Raw genomic sequence first — 21,350 nt, 5'->3', positions numbered from 1 at the left:
TTGCCTTATTTGCATACAGCTGGCAACAGGCAGTGCTCTCAAAGAAAGCCATGTCAGCCTTGGACAACTTGTGGCCTGGCTGCTGAAGTCACAATCATTTATCCAAAGGTAAATAAAAAGTTATTTTCAAAGAAAAGTAATTAATATCCTGACTCATCTGAGTAGAAATGTAAAGATGTGTCAGGCAAAGAACCGCACAGAAAAGGTTACACAGGTGTATCGGTTGACAGAGTCTGGGATTCAGGTAATCAAGGTAGGGAGTTCATAAATAAAAAGATCCAGTTTAAATCCAACGCTTGTACTGACAAGGTAAAAAGATGAGATTATAAATCCTAGTACCACATCATTCTGAATGTTCATGTAAAACCTGTCGCTTTTAACACACACACCCGTCTGTTCAAGACAGTACCTCATCACTGCTGATGAAGCTGTAACTGACACTGTATCCACAGTGACGGTCATTCTCTGTTTATTTCTTAGCCCACGGTTATACTTGACTGCATGTGCCTGTTTGAATGGCCCCTGGATGATATCATATCTCATGCACTGAAAAGGTTGATCCATATCAACCAAAGGTTGATTTCCATATCCTCCTTTAGGTTTTTTTAGTTTTGATAATCACTTTTCCATTAGCACATTCATGTTGACAGCATGTTTTTTTTTCCACTGGGGACCTATTCATTACTGTCCATCTCCTACGTCATGAACTAAGGCTGCAGGCAAGCACCAGGGAGCAGAGAGATGGGCTTAATGGGAGGTTATGTTGATCATTAACTAAATATTAACCACATACGAACACGAATATACACGTACACACACACACACAGACACACACAACACACACAAACAAAATCTCTTTGTTACTGAATATGTCATGCCTGCCTTCTGAAGTGAACTCACTAATGTTCAAGCCAAAGTTTGATGTACATTTCTTTATACCTTTGGTGCTCCCGGCAGGTTATTCCCTTAACATTGTTTTTGTTTCCTCGGTAAGTCCCTTCCATTCTTTATAATCTCATAAAACATCTCATTTAGGTATTGTCACCTTACAAGAGACGTTATTTTAAAGCCTGCTCAACATACCACTATTTACCTGAAAGCTTATTTGCCCCTGCTTTAAGCTCCAGTCAATATTTGTTTAAAGCCAGAGGAAGGAAAAGCTCACACTCCTCAGTATCCTGGTTACCTTGTCTCGAATTTAACTGACTGTCCCAACTGGTCCTGCTGCTGCTACACCCTTCCTACCAGCTCCAGGAGATGTACAGTGAATTAGCAAGCAGCTAATAGGTTTAGGATTCATGGCAGCTTAGACAGCTCTTTTCTTTCTGTAAAAACTTTTTTTCTGTAAAAACTAGTCTGAATGTATATATTCAGTCAAATCACAATTTGAAACAGTATGGAAAAGATGGGAAAACGTTACTTTGGATGCTATGTTGTGATATTGGCCATCTTTAAAATAAGCCTGACACTTAACCCGTGTTAGTGTAAATTTTCAAAGCAACATTACGACCACGATACAACAGAACTTTAATGTCAGTTAAGATTGAAATTCATTTTGCGTTCCTGGGCAGCTCTGCTCAAAAGAAAAGAAAAGTACACAAGTTAAACAACAATTACGCATACTGTATAGTACATGAAAACACATCAACATCCATGATAAAGAAGACAGCTGAAGAACTTTCAAAGAGGTCAGATACTTTCCATCAAAACTTGTGTAGCAGTGCTTACATTGACGATCCAGTCCTTTTTTCTGCATGTGATAGACATTTTGTTGAAAACCTTTTGATTATGTTAATATTTGTATTTCTATAGGACACACACAGGGAATACTTTCTGTGCTTACATAATTGCAAAAGGGTTCTCCAATGTATTTCTAGTTAGTTTTTTTAAAAATGATATCAGATTAGTAAACAGAATGTGCCTTTGGAACATTGGATGAAAAGTTCCTGATAATGGGCAATGTAGATAATGCATTGAAGATCAGCCCCCCCACTCAGATCAGCTGGTATTGTGTCTAGAAGGGAGTGGAATCGAAATTTGTAAGTGAACCCAAACTTTTGACCGTGTATATATATATAATGTATATGTGTGATTTTGGGCAAAACAAATGAAATTGACTTGACCACCATGAAACCCCAAAGCTTGCATTATCTTATTTCAAGACTCGTGCTGCCCCGGCTGTGACCTTATGAACAGCTGTTTGTATCTGTACAGCAAGAACATAATTACATTTTCTGTGCCTGTTAAATGGTTTGTTGCTATCTGTAAATGGTAAAGAGAGTCCTTTCCAGAGGGTGTTGTGTGTGTGTGTGTGTGTGTGTGTGTGTGTGTGTGTGTGTGTGTGGTGTGTGTGTGTGTGTGTGTGTGTGTGTGTGTACTCTGCCTGTAGGCTGTGTGCTGTTTCCTCTGACAGTTACTGATAATCAAGAGTCATGCAAATGCTCAAGGCCTTTACCCTCTCCTGATTGGCTAGTCCTTAACTTTGCTCTCTGACTTTCTGATGACATGGAGTATGGAGTGCTCCTGGTAATAAATGATAAGTTAACATTTGAGATCTTAGAATAATTATCTCAATAAGCTGTAATGTGTTCTATATGAGAAACACAAACGAGAGCATGACAAATAGAAATCATGGTAACAAGCTGAATATATTTTTGGAAATCAATGGAAAAAAAAATGAAAGGCAAAGATTCTTGCTTTGTCTGACCCCCAAAAGCAAAAAAATAGTCTCTCTTGTGTAGTCATTGTTCTGTCTGTTTGTACACCTAACTTCCAACTGCAGTTTGTGTGCACCTGGCATCACAACTCAATACTGATTGTCATTCTATGTGCCTGTCTACCTCTACAGTGATAATTTATGGACACCTAGCACAGAAATTTCTACATCTAAAAAAGATTATTTCTCTGTGTTTTTTCTGCAGGTAAATCCAGCTGCTTGGGTGTCCACTCAGAGATCAGTGGGGACAAGTGGAGGCGGTAGGCCTGTGAGCAGATGTCCTGCTTGCATCATCCTCACCTGGATTAGTCTCCACAGCAACCTTCCACCTGAAGGAGGGCATTTATTCAGTGCAATCTGTATGTCATTGTGCGTGTGCATGTGTGTCAGCGTGTAGACATAAAAAAAGTCACGTGTGTGTGTGTGTGTGTGCTTGCATGCAAACATGTTAATGTGTATGTGCAGGTGCATTCACTGACTATTCAAATAGTATGGACTCACACTGACCCAGAAAACAAAATCTCTTAACGCACTTCCTGCCCTCCAACCAATCTATACAAGTACACAAAGAATTACCTTTCAATATTTTAAAATGTTCAAGTGCCAGAAACATTTGTTTGCATTTGTATTGTTACTGGGAGTAATAAGACGATGAAAAGCTTTTCACACAGATGTATTGGCAGATGAGACAGCCGTTGGGCAACTGCTGTTAAGCAACAATTACAACATTGACTCCTGAACCGAGTGCACTGGCTTGTGTGAAAGTTTGTGTGCCTCCATTTCCATTTGCATGCCCTGTATGGGTTGGATAATAAATAAAAACATCAAAAGTTGTTTGATTATGATGTAATTGGTGAGATGATAGCGTATTCTCAAATCCTACAGAGCCTCTGAAGGGACATGGGGATTTTTTTTCTTCTGGTGCTCCCAAGAAACTTTCTGGTGCTCCAGAAAATACAATCTGAGCACCAGTCAGAATGGCTGACAAAGCAGCTTCATCTTCCCCAAAATGCAACAATATGCACAGAGCCCCTAAAGGGATATGGGGATTTAATTTTTTCTCGTGCTTCTTTTGAGTTTGGAATTTAGGCAAGCAGTTTAACCACAATGTTTTATTGAAGGTGTATTTTTAACTCATGCTTGAGGCATTAACACAGATGCTTACCTACATCATCAAACACCTATGCACAGACAGAAAACAATGCAAGCCTGACCATTCGGCAGTAAGGCAGTCCTCCTTCATGAACTCTGCAGAATGGGAACGCTTGAGACAGCACAGTCTTGTCATACAGCTGTTGCATCTCCCTTTTGTCTCAGGAGACGCAGAGTTGAAGGACTCCCCTGCCTGAGACAGGTCATGAGGTTATGAGGTCATGTTGGACACTGACCTGAATGAGTTTGGCGTACCACTGCCTCAATAGCATGACTTCTTAAACTGGAAATTTCACCACAAGAACGTGACCCAAGGATCATTGGTTAATAATGATTTTAATGTTCTACGACTGTTACCCAACCATGCAGTGCAATCAGATAATGGATCCCAGTAGGCCTACGTGGCTGCTTGGCAAACCATTAAAAAGAATGTAGAGATAGACCGTGTACCTGCTGCAGGCACAAACCCACATCCACACTCGTTTTCTTCAACTTTTGATCCTGTAACTGCTTCTTCAGTGATATGAAAAAAGTGACCAGTAGATGGAAAAAAATAAAAAAAATAATGTTTTTTTTTTTTTTATACAAGATAAGGATTCAAAGTGGAACTGTACTCTTGCTCTGTAATGGACTACACTGTCCCTGACACATGCAAATCCCCAGCTGTATTTAACAGGGAAATGAGCTGTGCGTGTGTGTGTGTGTGTGTGTGTGGTGTGTGTGTGTGTGTTTGCGTATCTACAGCTGATCCATCTTATCAGACCTGGTAAAGAAAGATGAAAGACCTTTGTATATGTGCTACTACCTGAAGCCTGCCCTGAACTACATAGTGTGTCTAGATACATAAAAACATGCTGGTGTGTGTGTGTGTGTGTGTGTGTGTGTGTGTGTGTGTGTATGTGTGTGTGTATGTGTACGTGTGTGTCTGCATGTGTTTGTATGTGTGAGTGGTCTTTGTGGGTGGATGCATGTCTCACACAAATACACACAACATCTGTGTCTATAAGCCTGTCCTTTCACCTGCCTGTCACCTGCTGTGTGGGGGAAAGCCTCTGGTGACACACACACACACACACACACACACACACACACACACACACACACACACCACACACAAAAAGAGACACACGTGTAGCGACAAGAACAATGAATGGGTTAACAGAGGACAATGAGAAAGCTGTTTGTACAAGTTACCAGCTCACAAATGTACCCAGGTGAACATGAACACACACACCACACACACACACACACACACACACACACACACACACACACAACACACACACACACCACACACACACCACACATCCAAGTCCTTCACTGTATATAACTGGGGCTGAATAGCTGTTTTCGACATTAGAGACATCTATCTAAACTCCATCTCAGTCTTTTGTAAGCTCTTGTTAGTAAGGGTTGTGCTGGCAGATGTGTATGTATTATTACTATGGCAATAAAATTAACCGTTATTTTACTAAAAACAGAGAAGGCCAGTTTTAGAAGTACCTGCCAACCTGCATGTAATACTTCCCTTAGCCACTAGATGTCACCAATGGTGAAGGAAAATACACCTCTCAAATCCTGGTGCAACTGGTGTGTTTCAAAAATTACAACACAAAAATGTGAAAACAAAAGGAATTGAGTGTATTATGGTTTACCAGTGTTCAGTTAGTCGTCAGTGCACACCAACATAAAATAAAATAATTTGTTAATATATTTTTTGTTTTTGTTTGTTTCCTGAATCAAAATATTATAGGAATGAATGTTGCTGCATTAACAGGAATTTGGCTTTACACAAAGAGAAAAAAAATACAAATGACAATAAATTAATGAGCACACAAAAGAACAATTGAACACATGACTGTGAGATGGTTTTCAGTCCTGATGTGGGATCTTTCTCAGTGGCTGTTTGCAGAAATGTAAGAATGAAGGCCACTCCATTGGTAAAAACACTAATGACACCAACATTCAATTGAAATTTGAATCACAGGTCTATGACTAACACTGTACAACATTTAACTTATTAATGTTACTCGTTTTTTTCTGACGCTTGAAGGCTGTAACTATTTGAAATACAGGAGAAAAATATACCGGCAATTTATATGGTTAAAAATTGCTTTGGACATAATGGGTATAAAGGTGAAAAAATGAATAATATATTTCCTTTGGTGTGTTGTTTTTTAATTTACGATATGTTCACCATCTCTAGTAAGCTTGCATTTTATATGTTACAAAGCCCTTAATTCAATAATTATTTTTACACATAATATTTATAATTTAAATGCCATGATAACTCTCCCTGAAAGACTATTATTTTGTATTTCTTATAATACAATACTTTTCTTTTCATTTTTATATTAACAATGTATGACCACAGCACTGATGCTGTTGGCTAAGCTAGAGGGCATACCAATATCTTTTTTTCTGAGCATATAGTCTGACACAGGCTACTCCTACCTAATTTTAGTCTTGTGACATTGTGTAGCATATGTATATTTTGAGGAATGATGCTCCTCATTTCTATAGCCATAACGATATGTTTCACAGCCATAAGTGTGGGTATACAAAGTGGAGTATGGACATGGTTTCCCTATATGTGCCAGTCAGGAAGTACTAATATACTGTAGCTTTTTGCAATATTGTTTCATGCAGTAGACTCGTTCCACATCAACCATTAGAAAAGAGGAAGATGAGGATGCCCTCCAGATGAAATTGGCACCCGTCCTCGTACTCTCGATGTGGCGTGCCTTGGGCCCTTCCCTCACCCCTGCGTTAGGATCCAGTTTACCTTGAGCAGAGAGAGAGGTAAAGAGAGAGCGAGAAAGAGAGAGAGGAGGGATCAGCTCCCAGAATGTGTCTATTATCCAGCCACACCAATCAAACTGTTGTGTCAGTGCGTTGCCATTGTATAGTCCTGGGACCGTTTGCTACTGACTTTGGCTGCCATATTGATGACTAAGTTAGTTTGGGGCTCTGAGGACAATGGTGCCCTGGAGCCTCCACAAAGCGTGAGGCTAATGCCCCCCTTTCAGCTGGCCCGCTCAGCTGCTGAGTGTGCAAGGCTGCTGGGCAAATGGAGTGGCGTAGGTCCAGGGGGCCTGGCCCTATAAAAACACAGGCGAGGGTCTCTCCCCCGACATTGATTATACTGGATCTGTCCCACCTCAGTACCGTCTGTAAGTATATCAACACACCTGCCTCAGACTCCGCTAAGAAACTGCAATCAGGGGACAGCTATGTGTACTGGGGTGGAGCCTGACAGCCACCAATATGCTGCCCACATTTACAGATAGACAGCTATGGACGCACTTTGAATGAGACTTGATTTGCTCAGAAGTTAAAACATGGAAGCCACTTCATAATGCTGCTTTTAGGGTAGAATGGTTAACATTTCAGCAGTCCTTTTAACAGGGAAAGCTGGCAAGACGATGCCTTACTGGTGTGCTTGTGTTGGGCCTGTAGACATCATACTACAAACATTTTGTCAAACCAGTAATGTGCTATTTTTTAAAACTTAAAAATCCAAGAAATTTGGCTTTACGGTTAGCAACTCTAGTTAGAGATTTTGTGAGTAAAAGACAGCAATAATGCTTTCAAATGATCTTTAACAGATATGTGGTTTGCTGTTGTGGCATGTGACATTAGTTGTACACAGTACTATTAATGGGTAGAGGACAGTGCTATTCTTGACTGAATATCTTCAATGGAAACAGAGACCAATCCATACTGTGGAGAAGTGGAAACATGATGAATGAGTAGAATGTTGTAACACCTCTGAAAAGTGACCAGATATTTCTTTCCAGAGTAAAGGAGCAATAATATACTCTAAATAGAAGGGCACTGTGATAACTTTTTCTTTTTACCCTTTTGAACTGCTACTTTTCATCAAGCTCAAATACAAAGAGTGTAGTTGTGAGTTGATTTAGACGAATGCATGCATCAGCTTATTGGGTTAAATGTCAGATTTATTATATTTGTTTCTATTTAAATGTGTTTATTCACTCACTTTCCTCAGTCTAGTTAACACTATTACTACACAGGACATGGGTCATAGGTCTTGTTGTGATTTTTCTAATAGCATTGACAGTTTTTTTCAAACCCTCTACCTCTGTCAAAGAGTAACCCCTAAGGGAGAAACAGCAGCCATGAACACTCAACAGATGGAGCAGATGGGCCAGTTCAAGATCACAGTCTGGGAGGAGGAGAACTTCCAGGGAAAGCGCTGTGAGTTCATGCTGGAGTGCCAGAACATCATGGAGAGGGGCTTCAACAAGATCCGCTCCATCAAGGTCGAGAATGGACCGTAAGTCCACACCGTTGGTGTTCTTTCCCTTCTGCTCTCTCTATCTTTTTAGTTCTTTATTTTCCATACATCATGGAAAGCCCTTACCTTTCACCTCTTGACCTCTTCTGGATTTTTTGTGTTCTCTGTGTGGATCCTGATCAGTGATATGCTCATTTCCGTTTCTCCTTCAGTAGGAGTTTAAATTTTCAATGTTGCTACGTACATAAATTCTGCCATCTTTATGATAGGGGCAGATTTGAGTCAATGATTTGCCAGAATCTGGTTAAATTTGTACCCATAGCTGCATACTGCATCCGATATTTAGAGTGAGTTTAATTTTCACAGTATATTGGTCCGTAGTCTTCCTCAAATATCTTTAGTCTTCCTTAAATACACAATGTTGCTTAAAAAAAGAGCATTTTTTTCATAATTTTGCAATTCTAGTTTCACTTGCTTGCAAAAATCTGCTTAAAACACACACGGCTCAAACACTGACTCTACTCAACAACAAGTAGAAAAGGCAGAATAACAATAACCATAAATTACAGCCTACTGTGTTTTATTGCATTGTTACTTGGCATGTATGATTTTCATGTGTGTGCATGCATGCATCCAAGTGTGTCCCTGTTGTGTGAAATGAGTTGGCTGTGTGCAGCTGGCGGCTGTGAGCCAGAATGGCTGACTGACTGACTGGGGATCAGATAAGAAGCCCTGGGTGCAGCAGCGTTAGCAGCAGCAGTATTTAATGTTTGCTTTGTGCTCCCAGTGACAAAAGAAGCTGCATGTTGCCTTCGCTCCAGGCCATTCTGTGGGCGTTGGACTCTATTGTATAATGAAAATGACAGTTTCAGTGTCACTATTTTGCATTTAGTGGTTCCTTCTTGTTTTGTGTTTGGGTTCTATTAATTTATTTTCATATTATCGCCTCCTTTAACCTCAAAATGTCTCTCTCTTTCCCCTTCCTTGTCTCTCTCCGCCTCACCTTCCCACTGTCTAGATGGGTGGGTTATGAGTACCCAGAGTTCCAGGGACAGCAGTTTATCCTGGAGAAGGGAGACTACCCTCGCTACGAGGCCTGGAGTGGAAACAGCAGCTACAGAACCGAGCACATGCTTTCCTTCAGACCCATCAAGTGCGCTGTAAGTTACCACATCCTACCCTTCATCCTTTTTCTCTTTTTAGCCTGTGTCGACTGCTATAAGTGGCACATTTACCTGCTCCGTCTCTTCCTCTGCAGAACCACAGTGACAGCAAGGTGACCCTGTACGAGTGTGAGGACTTCCAGGGCCGTAAGTTTGAGATGTGCGATGACTACCCCTCCCTACAGGCCATGGGCTGGTGCAGCAAGGAGGTTCCCTCCATCAAAGTCAACTCAGGAGCGTAAGTCATACATTTCCTCTCAGGTTTTTTCCCTCTTTTGTGTCGATCTCTGTCTCCTGTTTTTCTCTTTTGCAGCATCTGATCACTAAACATAAAACACATCAAAATAAAAAAAAAACACACAGCCACAAAAGCTTTGTTTCTGCTCTGTCATATAACTGCAAACAGCCCTGCAGTTCCACTAAATCTGCTTAAATAATGTTGATCTAACTGTTGGTGGTAAATTGTATTCTGTTATCTGTCCTTGACTCATCCCCCACCCCCACCCCCTCGCTCTCTCTGCAGCTGGGTTGCCTACCAGTTCCCTGGTTACCGTGGCTACCAGTACATCCTGGAGAGAGACAGACACCAAGGCGAGTACAGACACTACAACGAGTACAGCACCCAGGCTCACACCAACCAGGTGCAGTCCATTCGTAGGATCCAGCACTAAGCCTTCATTCTGCCCGCCTGACCTACCCTGAAACAAAAAAACTCTCCCTCTACCCCTTCCTCAACTTGAACCCCCGGACACACCGCTGTCACAGAACAGTAGATGGACAAACTCTTTCTATCACTCTGTGGCTCTGCATGTATGGATATCTAAGTACCTACTTCTTCTACCATGCTAAAACATGTTCTTGAAATAGGAAATAAAGGCTTTTCTTCAAAACTAGAGACTGCTTGGCGCTATTCCTTTTTGCAATGAAAATGATCACCTTAGTTATAACAGTCATGACACAGGTGCACACAAATCAGAGCAATCATTCTCTTGTGGTATCATAGGCCGGACTGTTATCTGAGATAGTTTTTGCTTTTTTTTTATTTAAAGGACATATTTAGCCTTTTAGTTAACATATGAAGAAAGATTTGCCACAAATCTCTCTGTTAGGCTTTAGGATGTACAACATTGTTTTTGTTAGATTGTGTTCTTATTTCCAATAAACAAGAGCACATGATAACCTTGTTCTATTATTTGTTCTCCGACTGTTACTATCACAATTTGCCAAAACGACCAGTAGAGCAAGGAGCAGTAAGAAAAAGCAACAGATAATCTGGTTGGCCATTATGAAACCACTGTCTGTCTATTTACCAATCAAGTACTCAACAAACACATTATACATTTAAGTAAAACATTTAATACGAATATCCTTTTGAAAATTCAAACGATTCAAACTCAAGTTCTCTTGCTCTTGCTGGCTTCGCCAAATGTACCAAAAGCCTTAAGAAGAAAAACAAAGCCAGAGACAGAGGGCAAATGTTACTGGAAATACCTCCAAGGGCTCACAAAGACGCAGGAACCCCAGCTGACCCATGGCGGCGGCACACATGCAGCCGTCCTTATTTAAACTGTTTCACTGTATTCAGCAATTCAAAAGAGGCCTTTAGAGGTCCTATGAGAGACAAATGCCGTGCAGGTAATCCTCCCAGTGAGTGATGACAAGTAGACGTGTAGACCAGTTGGAATGTTCAACATACCAAATGGCTGTTTTGCCCTCAGACAAACTGTAAAGGCATATTACGTCAAACAAAGGCTCATGTGTTTGCAACAACGTTTGGAAGATGTGTGGCACAAACCACCAACTTGACTCTCAGCCGTCATATTCATGAAACACACTTATTTATGTATTGCTACTTACTACTGTATCATTGCCACCCTGTGAAAACCACGTATGTCCCAAAAAAATCAAAACACACGCTTTACCAAACAGGCCTGTTCTCACCTTTATTGCAACGCCAAGTCCAATGTTGTGCGTCAACATTTAAACCCATTGAGTTTAGCTAAGAAGTTTCACCAAATTTGTAGGTAAATGGTTTCAATGACAGAGTTGATGATAAAAAAAATACATTTACAGTTGATTGACCTGAGTGAAGAGTGCTGTAGGAAAACCTGGAAATGAGTTAGCACTTCTGGTTTCGCTGTCTTGAATTCAATGGGTTTTTTGTATGGGTTTCTGTTCAGATGCCTAAAGATTAAGGTCTGTGGTTAACACAAGCTTGAGAGTTTTTTTTTAAAGCAACACGAAAGACTCTTTTGCAACTTAATATAATGTTTCCAAAATCGTTTCAGATGTTCATCAACTCGTAACAGGGTGATACCGGCTATAACCGCACTGTGCAAGTTTGCCAGATCGGGTAGCGGATCTGTAGTTAAACTTATGGATTTAGACATAAGATTTAGATTTAAACATAAGAATAATGGTAATGGTAACAGTAATGGAAAATTCCGCTTCCAACAGGTAGGGGGACTGAAGAGGAAAAGTCCTTTGGTGTTGCTTTAACCCTTGTGTTGTCTTCCTGTCAACCATTAAAAAAAACGTTTTGGTCACTTTTTTTCAACATTATCATCACTTTTTCCGACATTTTTTTCAAGTTTTTCAATGATGTGGGTGCTTTTTTGAGCTTTTTGATATTTTTACTGTTGACATTTTCGGCGCTTATTTTGAAGGCCCATTTTTTGAGACATTTTCTATTTATTTTTCACTGAAAACGGGTCAAATTTGACCTGAGGACAACATGAGGGTTAAAAAAGGTGGTTGCTACCGAGTGGCTGATTGAGAGATTGCTGGGCGGACATTAAACATCACCCCAGCTTAGTGGTGGTGACGCTGAAGTCACGCAACCGTGGTGTTAGTTTATAGCTTAGCGTTTTTTAACTTTGCTTTTTCCCTTCCACGGTTGCAGTCACGCTTCTAGAATAATGCAAGTGGTTAAATTGTGATCTTATGTTGCTGAACAAACTGTATGTGTCATAAACATTTGTTTGCCAGAGTTTAGGGTATTTCCTGCAATAGACCAAAATCCATTAGAAAAATCCTATTGTATTTTTGACAAGGGAACCAGGGCGATGCTAACTTGTGGTTACTCTGGAAAGAAATTCTAATTATATCGTTACAAACCACAAAGGTACAACTACAAAGGTGGTAAATGTAGCAGAGAGACACAGTCAGGTAAGGTTTTCTGAACTGAAGCTACTGAAACGTAAAGGCCCTCATTATTCTGAACACTGAATGAACCAGAAAGGACCATAAAGATTTATATCATTTCTGAAAATAAAAACATAAACTCTCATTCACACACAACAACCTGGTTCATATATTTGGATGATTTATTTCCAGACAACTACCTTTTGAAAGCCTAGTAGCTCGGCGTGTCTTTGTTTATTGTAATGTGGCTGCTATTTATCTTACAGTCACATGCCGGCATCCTGGAGTGTGTTTACCTCCACACACACTCCTCCCGTTGGTCCAGGACGTGGGATTCCGTGTTACACGCCCACAGGCCTGCACCGGCTCACTGTCCCACACCCAAAACAAAACAGGATCTTTTAATAAATGTGTAACCGTGCACACACACCTTTCTCAAACATACATTCCTGTGGAGACTGATTAAAGCAGCTGCTACGTGGCTTGTAGAGGAGTGACACTTGAACAGTGTAAGCAGCAAACTCCTTGCTGGCCACCCAGATCAGGGCACCAAGGTAAGTTTAAGGTTTTACAGAGGAACTTTGGATTGATTCTTGATGACAGCTATTATTTAACGAGGGTTGTGCGGTTGATTTCTTAACTAAAATGTATTACGGAAGTTTTTTTTTTTTAACAAGAATGTGTTAAACCGATGAAATGATGCCAGTCTGAATGTTTTCATCCATGTAGTCACACAATGACTACATGAGCCACTGTAAGAGGTGGAACCCACTATGGAATTAGGATTTATGTTTTTAATGGGATTTATGCATTGTTTCATTTTATGCACGCCTCGGTTTTTTATGCAGACTATTCAACATCACGCATAAACACATAACCTAGATCAATAAGTAGCAACAACTTGATGTGAGGATTTGTTAATTACAGTAAGAAACAAAGAAACAGGACAAAGTAATGCTTTTCCAATGTTTTTATGTATGTGTTTTCTTTTTGTCAGTGGATTGATTGCCTTCTTCACTGACTGACTGGAGGATACCCACCTATTTACCCCCTATCACTGCATCAGTGGATACAGTCTTGTTTTCGAGGCTTGTTTTAAGTTGCCTGCGACTCGTACTTGGACACAGGCAGCTAAAGCAAGTCTGGGACGCCAGAGACACACCTACAAAGCCAATGCTGCCATGTGAAGAATGAAAAATCCAGGAGGAAGGGAAATGGGAAATATACTATTTGCAAATGAATTCTGCAGTAATCGGTTACACAACATTTTCTCCATTGGCTGAGAGGCAAAACCTAGAGCCTATGCTACATGTAAATGCTGTAAGCAAACAGGACAAGTCTGATGCAATATGATTTTGCAAAGCCTCATTTTGTAAGACAGTTACTTTAATGTTTAACTGTGTCATACAAATACACAGAATGCAGTGTACTTGGTTACTTGTACTTTGTGTGTTTGCAATTGTGCTTTTCTGAGGTCAGTCAGGTGTCACATTATAGAGCAAACATAGAGCTAAAATAGATTGTAAAACGATAAGCAGACAGTTTACTTTCGGCTCAGTCAACACAGATATGCAAAGTGCCGTTTTGAAGTGATTGTTTCTTGTGAGTGGATGTGTTGTAACATTTATTTCAAGATAGTATCTCTAGTTTAAAATGATTAAATGATTGTTTGTGAGTTTGACAGAACTCTTTCTGAAACTTGAAACCATGAGACCTTTTTTTTCAAAATGTCCATCTTTTCCAAGGGAAAGCTGTAAGAGTCCATGTAATCTGGCAGAAGTGAAAGTGAATTGTTGTAGATTCCTGCAGTAGCACTGGTCAGCCAGTGTCGCTTCATGTCGTGACCACGGACTGTATTAGGTCATGACAGCATTTTCAACCAGACAAGACAGATGCAAAACCACACAATATGTGGCAATGTCAGAGTGTTCACTTTCTCCTTTAAGACATTTGTATTGTTATTATTCTGTTGGCCTTCTTGCCATGATTTGATCACAATTAGTGGAATTTAACAAGAAAACCAGAGAAAAAAGGGCAAGCGACAAATGTCCCAGAATTAAACCGAGGATGTTGCATTTACTGTACGTGGTACACATCGTAACACAAACTTTTATCGTGCCAGGGTTTTTGTCACAGTCATAAATTACATGAAGTTCCTCTTTAAATGTACATGTGTTGCTTTTAAACTACCCAACATGCTTCAGATAAATAGACTGTAACAACAAAGTCCTTGATTAATCACAGTGAACACTATTAGAGAGAGCATGTGTTAAATTCATAGGTGTCAGTGTCTAACAATTATTCAAATGGTATTTAATCACGCTGTGGTGCTGTTCCAGCAGTCTCATACATGTCTGGAATGACAACATTATTTGCACCTGAATTCAATGTCCGTTGAGTTGTTCTATCTGGATTTAACTACAGTTTTAATGATAGTATTGATCATTTACAGACGGCGTTAAGACTATATACACTCCTGTAGGTCTGGGCAATATATCAATATTATATTCATATTGTGATATCAGGCTAGACACCATCAAAGATTGTGAAAATCACAATATGTCATAAGTGTAACTTTTCCTGGTTTTACGGGCTGCATTACAATAAAGCGATGCACTGTTCTGAATTTACCAGACTGCTCTGGCTGTTCTATTATTTCCCTTTACCCACTAAGACATTATGTCTGCATTGAGGATATTATATCTTAAATACTATCGTGAAAATATTTTGCACCAACGGTAAACCCTACAATATCGTCACAATATCGACATCAAAGTAGTTGGTCAAAAATATCGGGCTATTTGATTTTCTGAGCCCTGTACTCCAGTAGCACATTACAGAAAGGGGGACCTGTGTTCAGCCTGTTTCTACAGTCAGGACAGGGTGAAAAAAGCCCATAAAGCTCTACACAGTCCACTGGCTCTGTAAAACACAAGAATCAGAAAGATGATAACGCCAGAGCATCAGAAGCCATGGTTAGAAAGTTACAACCTCATTACCCTCAGATAGAGGCTATATAACCTTAAACCCACAAACAGAAGGTTGGGGGGGGGTTGAAATGTTCTGCTTTCTCTTGTGCACTGAAGCGTGCTTTTCAAGGTAAATATTCTTTCCCCAACATGAAATAGGTCTTTTTTGTTTGCCGAGAGGTAAAGAGGCGGAAAATTGAGGAGGATCTGAACTGGTTTCCATGTCAAACACTTCAATTCACCATAGAAACTCAGATCTTAACGCGGAAACTTTATTAAACTGTGATGGTGGATTGATAAGGGCCCAATTTCTATCGGCTCCTTTTTATTGTGGGCACCAGGCGGGCTGACAGAGGTAAATTGCTCTTTTAATTAAAGCAATGCACCAGGGGAAATTGCTGTCTGAATATTGTCTCAGAGATGGGGGCCAGTGACAGTTGCCTGGAAACTTCAATCTGTCCACCCGCATTTATTCCAGATCACAGTTATGAGATAAAGTTTAATAAAAATCTTTTCCTCCGCCACCAACGAAATGAAATCCAACCCATTCTGAACAAGGGGACACAATGAGACAGGACTGCGGAGGAAACCTCATGTTCAACATGTATCTCTCAGGTTCGTCATTTTGTCCCGTGAAGAATTATAGAAAGAGGTGCTTCTAATTCTTTAAATTGTGCCGGGTGTCGGTGTCCCGAGGCAGCCGTGCTCCGTTTCCAGGGCACGTTATTGTTCAGCCGTTTCAATCTCAAAGCCCGTCTGCTCTTTTGTCGGAAATCGGAAATCCTTTTTCCTGGACGCGTTTCCTGGCTTCCCGGAGAGGAGACCGCCAACCCGACATGCTGCTTGCATCAGACTGTGACTGGACGACGATACATTTAGGATTTTTTTTAAAATTAATTTTAACCTTTAGTATATATTTTTTTAATTGTTTAACATTTCAATTGGGTTTGAACCGTCTAGGCTACGCAGTGGCCTGGTCAATTTTTCAGCATCTTTTTTTATTTTTTATTTTAAACAATAATTTAATTCATGAAACAACAGCTGATGAAATTTACCCCCCCCCCCTTCCCCCATATCCCCCGAAAACAGACATCCGTTTCTAAAATTTATATTTATTCCATTCGCGTTTTTTTTCCCAGTGTTCCAACTTGGCCTTGCGTGATAAAGGATACGCAAGTAATTTCTAGGATATTATGGATTATTAAGGGAATTTGTTTCTTAACTCAGCAAAGCAAGATCAGAATAAAAAGAGCTTCCTGAACTGCTTCCTCAAAAACTGTATCGTACATAGACGATAGACATGAATATATAACAGGGGGTACAGGGGACAGCTGGTGATAATGTGTCTGTTTTGATTTCAGATCCGACAGAAAATCTGTTGAAGGAAAGCAAAGGGACATCTTGGGGTCCAATAAATACAGGAGTGCAAAAAGGTAAGAGAACACACCGCCTGCACTGTAATACATATCGTTGCATCACTATGTCAAGCGAAGGTATTTCGTATTAATTTGCTTATTATGAAAGGAAGGAAGTCTTTCCATGCTCTAACACATTATTCGAAAAAATATTGGTGACATGATAGCACAAGAAATAATGAAAAAGTTAAGCTGTTAAAGATTTAAGAAACCTTTTGGCAAGTGTATAACAAAACTGACCTGCGAAAAATTAAATTTAAATTTGAAGAAATAATTCGATTAATTTTCACGTTGTGGAAAAAAAGACCCCTAATTATTATAGCAGGATTAGGGTTAAAAGCTCATTTAATTTCATGTGTGTTTTTGCTCTGTGAGTCTGATTGATATGTCGAACCACAGCTTTCTGAATCCATGCTCTCAGGTTGCAGCTGCATTATATTTATTGGTAACAGATAATTTATATGATTTGTTTTCTATTAAGAAAGTTATTCGTGTCATCCCATTCCAGGTTTTGCACCCCAAAGCACACGTTGTCTCAAAATGTATCTCATCCATCCCTAGGCTTGAAAGTGAAATGTAAAATAAATAAATAAATAAATGAACTCAATATCCTATATAATACATGATAGAATGACATAATAAAAAAATAAAAGGCCACGTTCCTTCTGCCGTTCATCCACACCTCATTGGTCCTGGTCTCATTACACTGTGACAGAGTGCTAATGGACTTAAAGGGACATTAACAGATCTCAAAGCACGTGCGAAGGACAAAACAAAGCAGCTAGTAAGGCTACGTTAAAATTACGATAGAAAATATCTTGGAAAATATGTATATTTTAAATATAAATCACACGTTGACTAACCACAATGAGTGCGTACATTATATTTAAAATGATGAATGAACAAATTCAAGAGTTCCATGTTTAAAAATACACTTTGGTGATATAATGTCCACCTTATTATAATATAATTAATTACATGGCCTGGCAAAGGAAAAAAATGAAATAGCTCAAGATGTACAGTTTCAGTTCAAAGCATATACGTGAACGTGTCTGTAATTGCATTTTTCTACTGCCTTGAAAAAACAGGGTTGTGGCAAAATTTGCTGACAATATTATTAATATGGTTTGATGAAAGTGATGAAATTCTACAGGGTCATGTCACCCTCCCTCCCCTTCGCACAACGTTTGGCATAGCATTAATGCATATTTCCATGTTGTATCACAAAACATAATTCTGGCTATGTTTAATTGACTTATCAATTGCGTTAATCGTTATTTAAACTGACCGGTCCCCGTGTCCCCTGCAGGCAGCGGGCAGATCCAGCTGTGGCAGTTCCTGCTGGAGCTGCTCTCCGACAGCACCAACATGTCGTGCATCGCCTGGGAGGGCACCAACGGCGAGTTCAAGCTCATCGACCCGGACGAGGTGGCTCGGCGCTGGGGGGAGCGCAAAAGCAAACCCAACATGAACTACGACAAGCTGAGCCGGGCTCTGCGCTACTACTACGACAAAAACATCATGACCAAAGTCCACGGCAAGCGCTATGCCTACAAGTTTGATTTCCACGGCTTGGCGCAGGTGTGCCAGCCGTCCACCACGGAGCAGGCCATCTATAAGTTTCAGGGGAACTTCTCCCCGATTCCCTTCACCGGGATTTCCAAACTGAACCTCGTGGCTCCCGGCGTGGGGCCGTCGGGTTTCTCCTACTGGCCCGGTTCCCCTCCGGCGGCTCTGTATCACAGCCACGGCCTGCAGCCGACGGGGCCCTTCGGCACCGTGTCTCCGTCCCACATCAGCTGTGTCAACAACATCAACAGCCTGGCCAACATCAACAATCATTACAACTGACTTTAAAGCATCCTTTAGGCCAACTGGAGAAACACACCACAGGTAATACAGCAACGAACGAAGAGAGGTGACAAATAGCGCCGACAGCTCGGTTTTGGTAATTTTCAGGTAAAAATATGCTATAATAGTGTTTTAGTTAATAATTATATATTATATAAAATATTATATAGTTATTGACATGTAACGATTGTTTTAACAGCACATAGGCTACATATCATCGCGTTATTATGGAGCTGCAGTAGGCCCAATGCTGCTGAGACCACGGCTGCGTGTAAGCAGGACGTCTAAAAACGTGTAGCCTACATTCACAATTTAGTCCTTTTCAGCTTTAAACCGATACATATTTATTTGGCCTAAATCCACAAATGGCCGCCTATCAAATTACGCACAGTGATTTGAAACTTTACGCGCGGTATTTCAATTATTGTATTAGTTAAATAATAAGCCAAATAGGCTACCCCAAATATGAAATGTCCTAATTGCAGCAACGATCTGTGAAATTAAACTGGAAATCAACAATTTCCGTTTGGGTGAGAGAGGTTTTCCAAATGATCAATGTATAGAACATTATTTAAAAAAAAAGTTTTAAAGTAAAGATAATAAAATACGGATTGTCAGTTTTTGTACCTATCCGTTCTTTTCTGTTCCTTTGCTGTCTCTCATCCTGCTTCCTTGAGTCCTGTGGTTGTTTTAACGTCCAGGTGGGTGAATGTGGGAGAAAATCCCCAGTTATTTTTGGACTGTTGGCGCCATCTCGTGGTTGTAGAATGGTCTTTTATTTTACTGTACATCCCCACTTGAAAACAGGCACCTGAAATTGATTGTCACTTTAATCACAGGTCGCTTAGAAATCCGATTACGCATAGCCATTTCTGTAAAGGAAAATTAAACTTGCAATAAAAGTAAAACCAGTACAGAGGTACACGGTTGTCATTTGTGTGAAATGAGCTCTGACGTTGAGCTCAGTTACTAAAGCTGTGAGTTCATGAACTACTCTGTAAATACTGTAGTGTAGAGAAAGGCTCAGGCTTTTGCTTTTTAGTGATTTTGGAGTGAATAACATTGCATTCATCCACACAGCTTCTTACTGTAACACAGCTGTAACAACTGACAAAAAAACATCTAATGATGTAAATAAAACAGACTGTAATAAATAAATGTCTTTGTCAGTATGTGTTTGAATCACGTGTTGATTGCCCTTTCTTTCAGGTTAATAATGTATACTGTTTATGAACACCAGTGTGTTCCACATCACCGTCCATGCTCACACGAATTGTCCTGTCAGAGTTCTTGCTGTCTCAAGTGTTTTCACAAAACGTGGATTTTGCAGTGGGTTTGTATTCATACTCTTTGGGAGTGTAATACATACACTGATGATGAAGATGATGATGAAAATGAAAAAAAGCTTCCATGACAAGATTTGACACCACAGAAATGTTCCCTCATGGTGGACACGGTATCACGGTGTGTTGGATGTGCCGATTCAGCCCAAATGATCGGCCAACAATGCCGACAATCTACAAAACCTAAGCCATTATTTTTTTTCATATCAGCTGTAAATTTGTGCCTGGCCTAACAGAGTTAAAGTGGCTCGTTGTGTTTGACAATGCATGCAGAACAAACTATAATGACGCGCCAAGCCTAAATTCTGCGTTCAATTCAGGACCCCCTCGAAAACGAGATGCCACATCTCAAGGGGTTATTCCTACTGAAAGAATTTGTTATTTCTCTTTTAACTTCCACATATGCAATGCACATGTGGCTTAGCTTTGATGAAAAGGATGCATATTGAGATATTTGCCTTTGCATTGCTGAAGGACGTAATAGATTATAAGTGGAGGTAGGTCAGGAACAAATCCAAATCCGCTAGCTTATAACATGTTGCCTAAATAAAATTAAGAGTAATAATTACCATTCATTGTAAGCTACTAGTGTATTGTGGAACACCAACATCACTGATCACACTGCTTTAAACGTTTTTTATTTTTTTTATTCCAAATGCCAATATGGCAACACTTTTTTTTAATAAAGTTGATCCATTAGACAACTAATCTACAATGCAAAAATACAAATAACGTTGTGTTTGCTGTATTACCTGCAGATTTCATAAGTAGTCATTTTTGTTATCATGTTGGCCAAACAGTACTTAGTACGTTTGCTGATGTTGCTGCTGATTATGTAACATCGAGTGGTGACACAATGTGACAGTAGATCTTGTCAGCCACGGGGGGGCGCCATAACCTTTCCACCATCAGAACACTGGTTACACAACCACGTGATAACAGTGTTGGTCTAATGCAGATCATAGAAGCATCTGCAGAAAGCAGATTTATCCCAAATATCATTTTATCAGTGCAATTCTACAGAGATTAAAGTACGTCTGAACTACGAGAAGCCTAGAAGGCTAGAATTGAATACTTGTACAAACTGGTACGAAACACTATTTTACCAAATTTGTTGACTTTACTAGAAATTTGCGTGGAAAGTCGTTGACTTAAATAGTCTTAGTTTTTCACAAGGTGAAACTTAACAGGTCAAGATGCATTGACAGAGCGGTAAGTAGACAAGTTTACATTAGTAGTTATTACTAAAAATCATTAGTGAACATGAATTATTTTTTCTGGAGTCTAAAATAAGCATGTTAAGTTAATGCTTCAGTGCGTACATTATATTTTTGGT

The 21,350-nt window shown here is 39.9% G+C and overlaps 2 protein-coding genes across 2 annotated transcripts; both read left to right on the top strand.

The window, feature by feature from the left end:
• The first annotated feature begins 6,797 nt into the window (after window positions 1-6,797).
• cryba2b (crystallin, beta A2b) lies at window positions 6,798-10,187 on the top strand. Its single transcript, XM_032530118.1, has 5 exons — window positions 6,798-7,041; window positions 7,983-8,168; window positions 9,148-9,289; window positions 9,388-9,530; window positions 9,816-10,187. Exons 2-5 carry the CDS (start codon window positions 8,011-8,013, stop codon window positions 9,961-9,963), a joined length of 591 nt encoding a protein of 196 aa, XP_032386009.1. The 5' UTR covers window positions 6,798-7,041; window positions 7,983-8,010; the 3' UTR covers window positions 9,964-10,187.
• A 5,144-nt stretch (window positions 10,188-15,331) lies between these two features.
• On the top strand, window positions 15,332-19,573 carry fev (FEV transcription factor, ETS family member). Its single transcript, XM_032530175.1, has 3 exons — window positions 15,332-16,020; window positions 16,767-16,838; window positions 18,130-19,573. The coding sequence occupies exons 1-3, from the start codon at window positions 15,972-15,974 to the stop codon at window positions 18,669-18,671; spliced, it is 663 nt and encodes a 220-aa protein (XP_032386066.1). The 5' UTR covers window positions 15,332-15,971; the 3' UTR covers window positions 18,672-19,573.
• The last annotated feature ends 1,777 nt before the right edge of the window (window positions 19,574-21,350 follow it).

This window comes from Etheostoma spectabile, chromosome 11, assembly GCF_008692095.1.
Source record: "Etheostoma spectabile isolate EspeVRDwgs_2016 chromosome 11, UIUC_Espe_1.0, whole genome shotgun sequence".
Taxonomy (NCBI): Eukaryota; Metazoa; Chordata; class Actinopteri; order Perciformes; family Percidae; genus Etheostoma; species Etheostoma spectabile.
Note: the sequence above shows the minus strand (reverse complement) of the source record. Positions and strands in the feature narration are given on the sequence as shown.

What these genes read in the sequence shown, in the direction of transcription:
- cryba2b (XM_032530118.1), top strand. Translation starts at nt 8,011, where the DNA reads ATGAACACTCAACAGATGGAGCAGATGGGCCAGTTCAAGATCACAGTC. An exon ending in TCAGACCCATCAAGTGCGCT is followed by an intron (nt 9,290 to 9,387) that starts GTAAGTTACCAC and finishes CTTCCTCTGCAG; the next exon opens with AACCACAGTGACAGCAAGGT. An exon ending in ATCAAAGTCAACTCAGGAGC is followed by an intron (nt 9,531 to 9,815) that starts GTAAGTCATACA and finishes CTCTCTCTGCAG; the next exon opens with CTGGGTTGCCTACCAGTTCC.
- fev (XM_032530175.1), top strand. Translation starts at nt 15,972, where the DNA reads ATGAGACAGGACTGCGGAGGAAACCTCATGTTCAACATGTATCTCTCA. An exon ending in GTTCAACATGTATCTCTCAG is followed by an intron (nt 16,021 to 16,766) that starts GTTCGTCATTTT and finishes TTTTGATTTCAG; the next exon opens with ATCCGACAGAAAATCTGTTG. An exon ending in AAATACAGGAGTGCAAAAAG is followed by an intron (nt 16,839 to 18,129) that starts GTAAGAGAACAC and finishes TGTCCCCTGCAG; the next exon opens with GCAGCGGGCAGATCCAGCTG.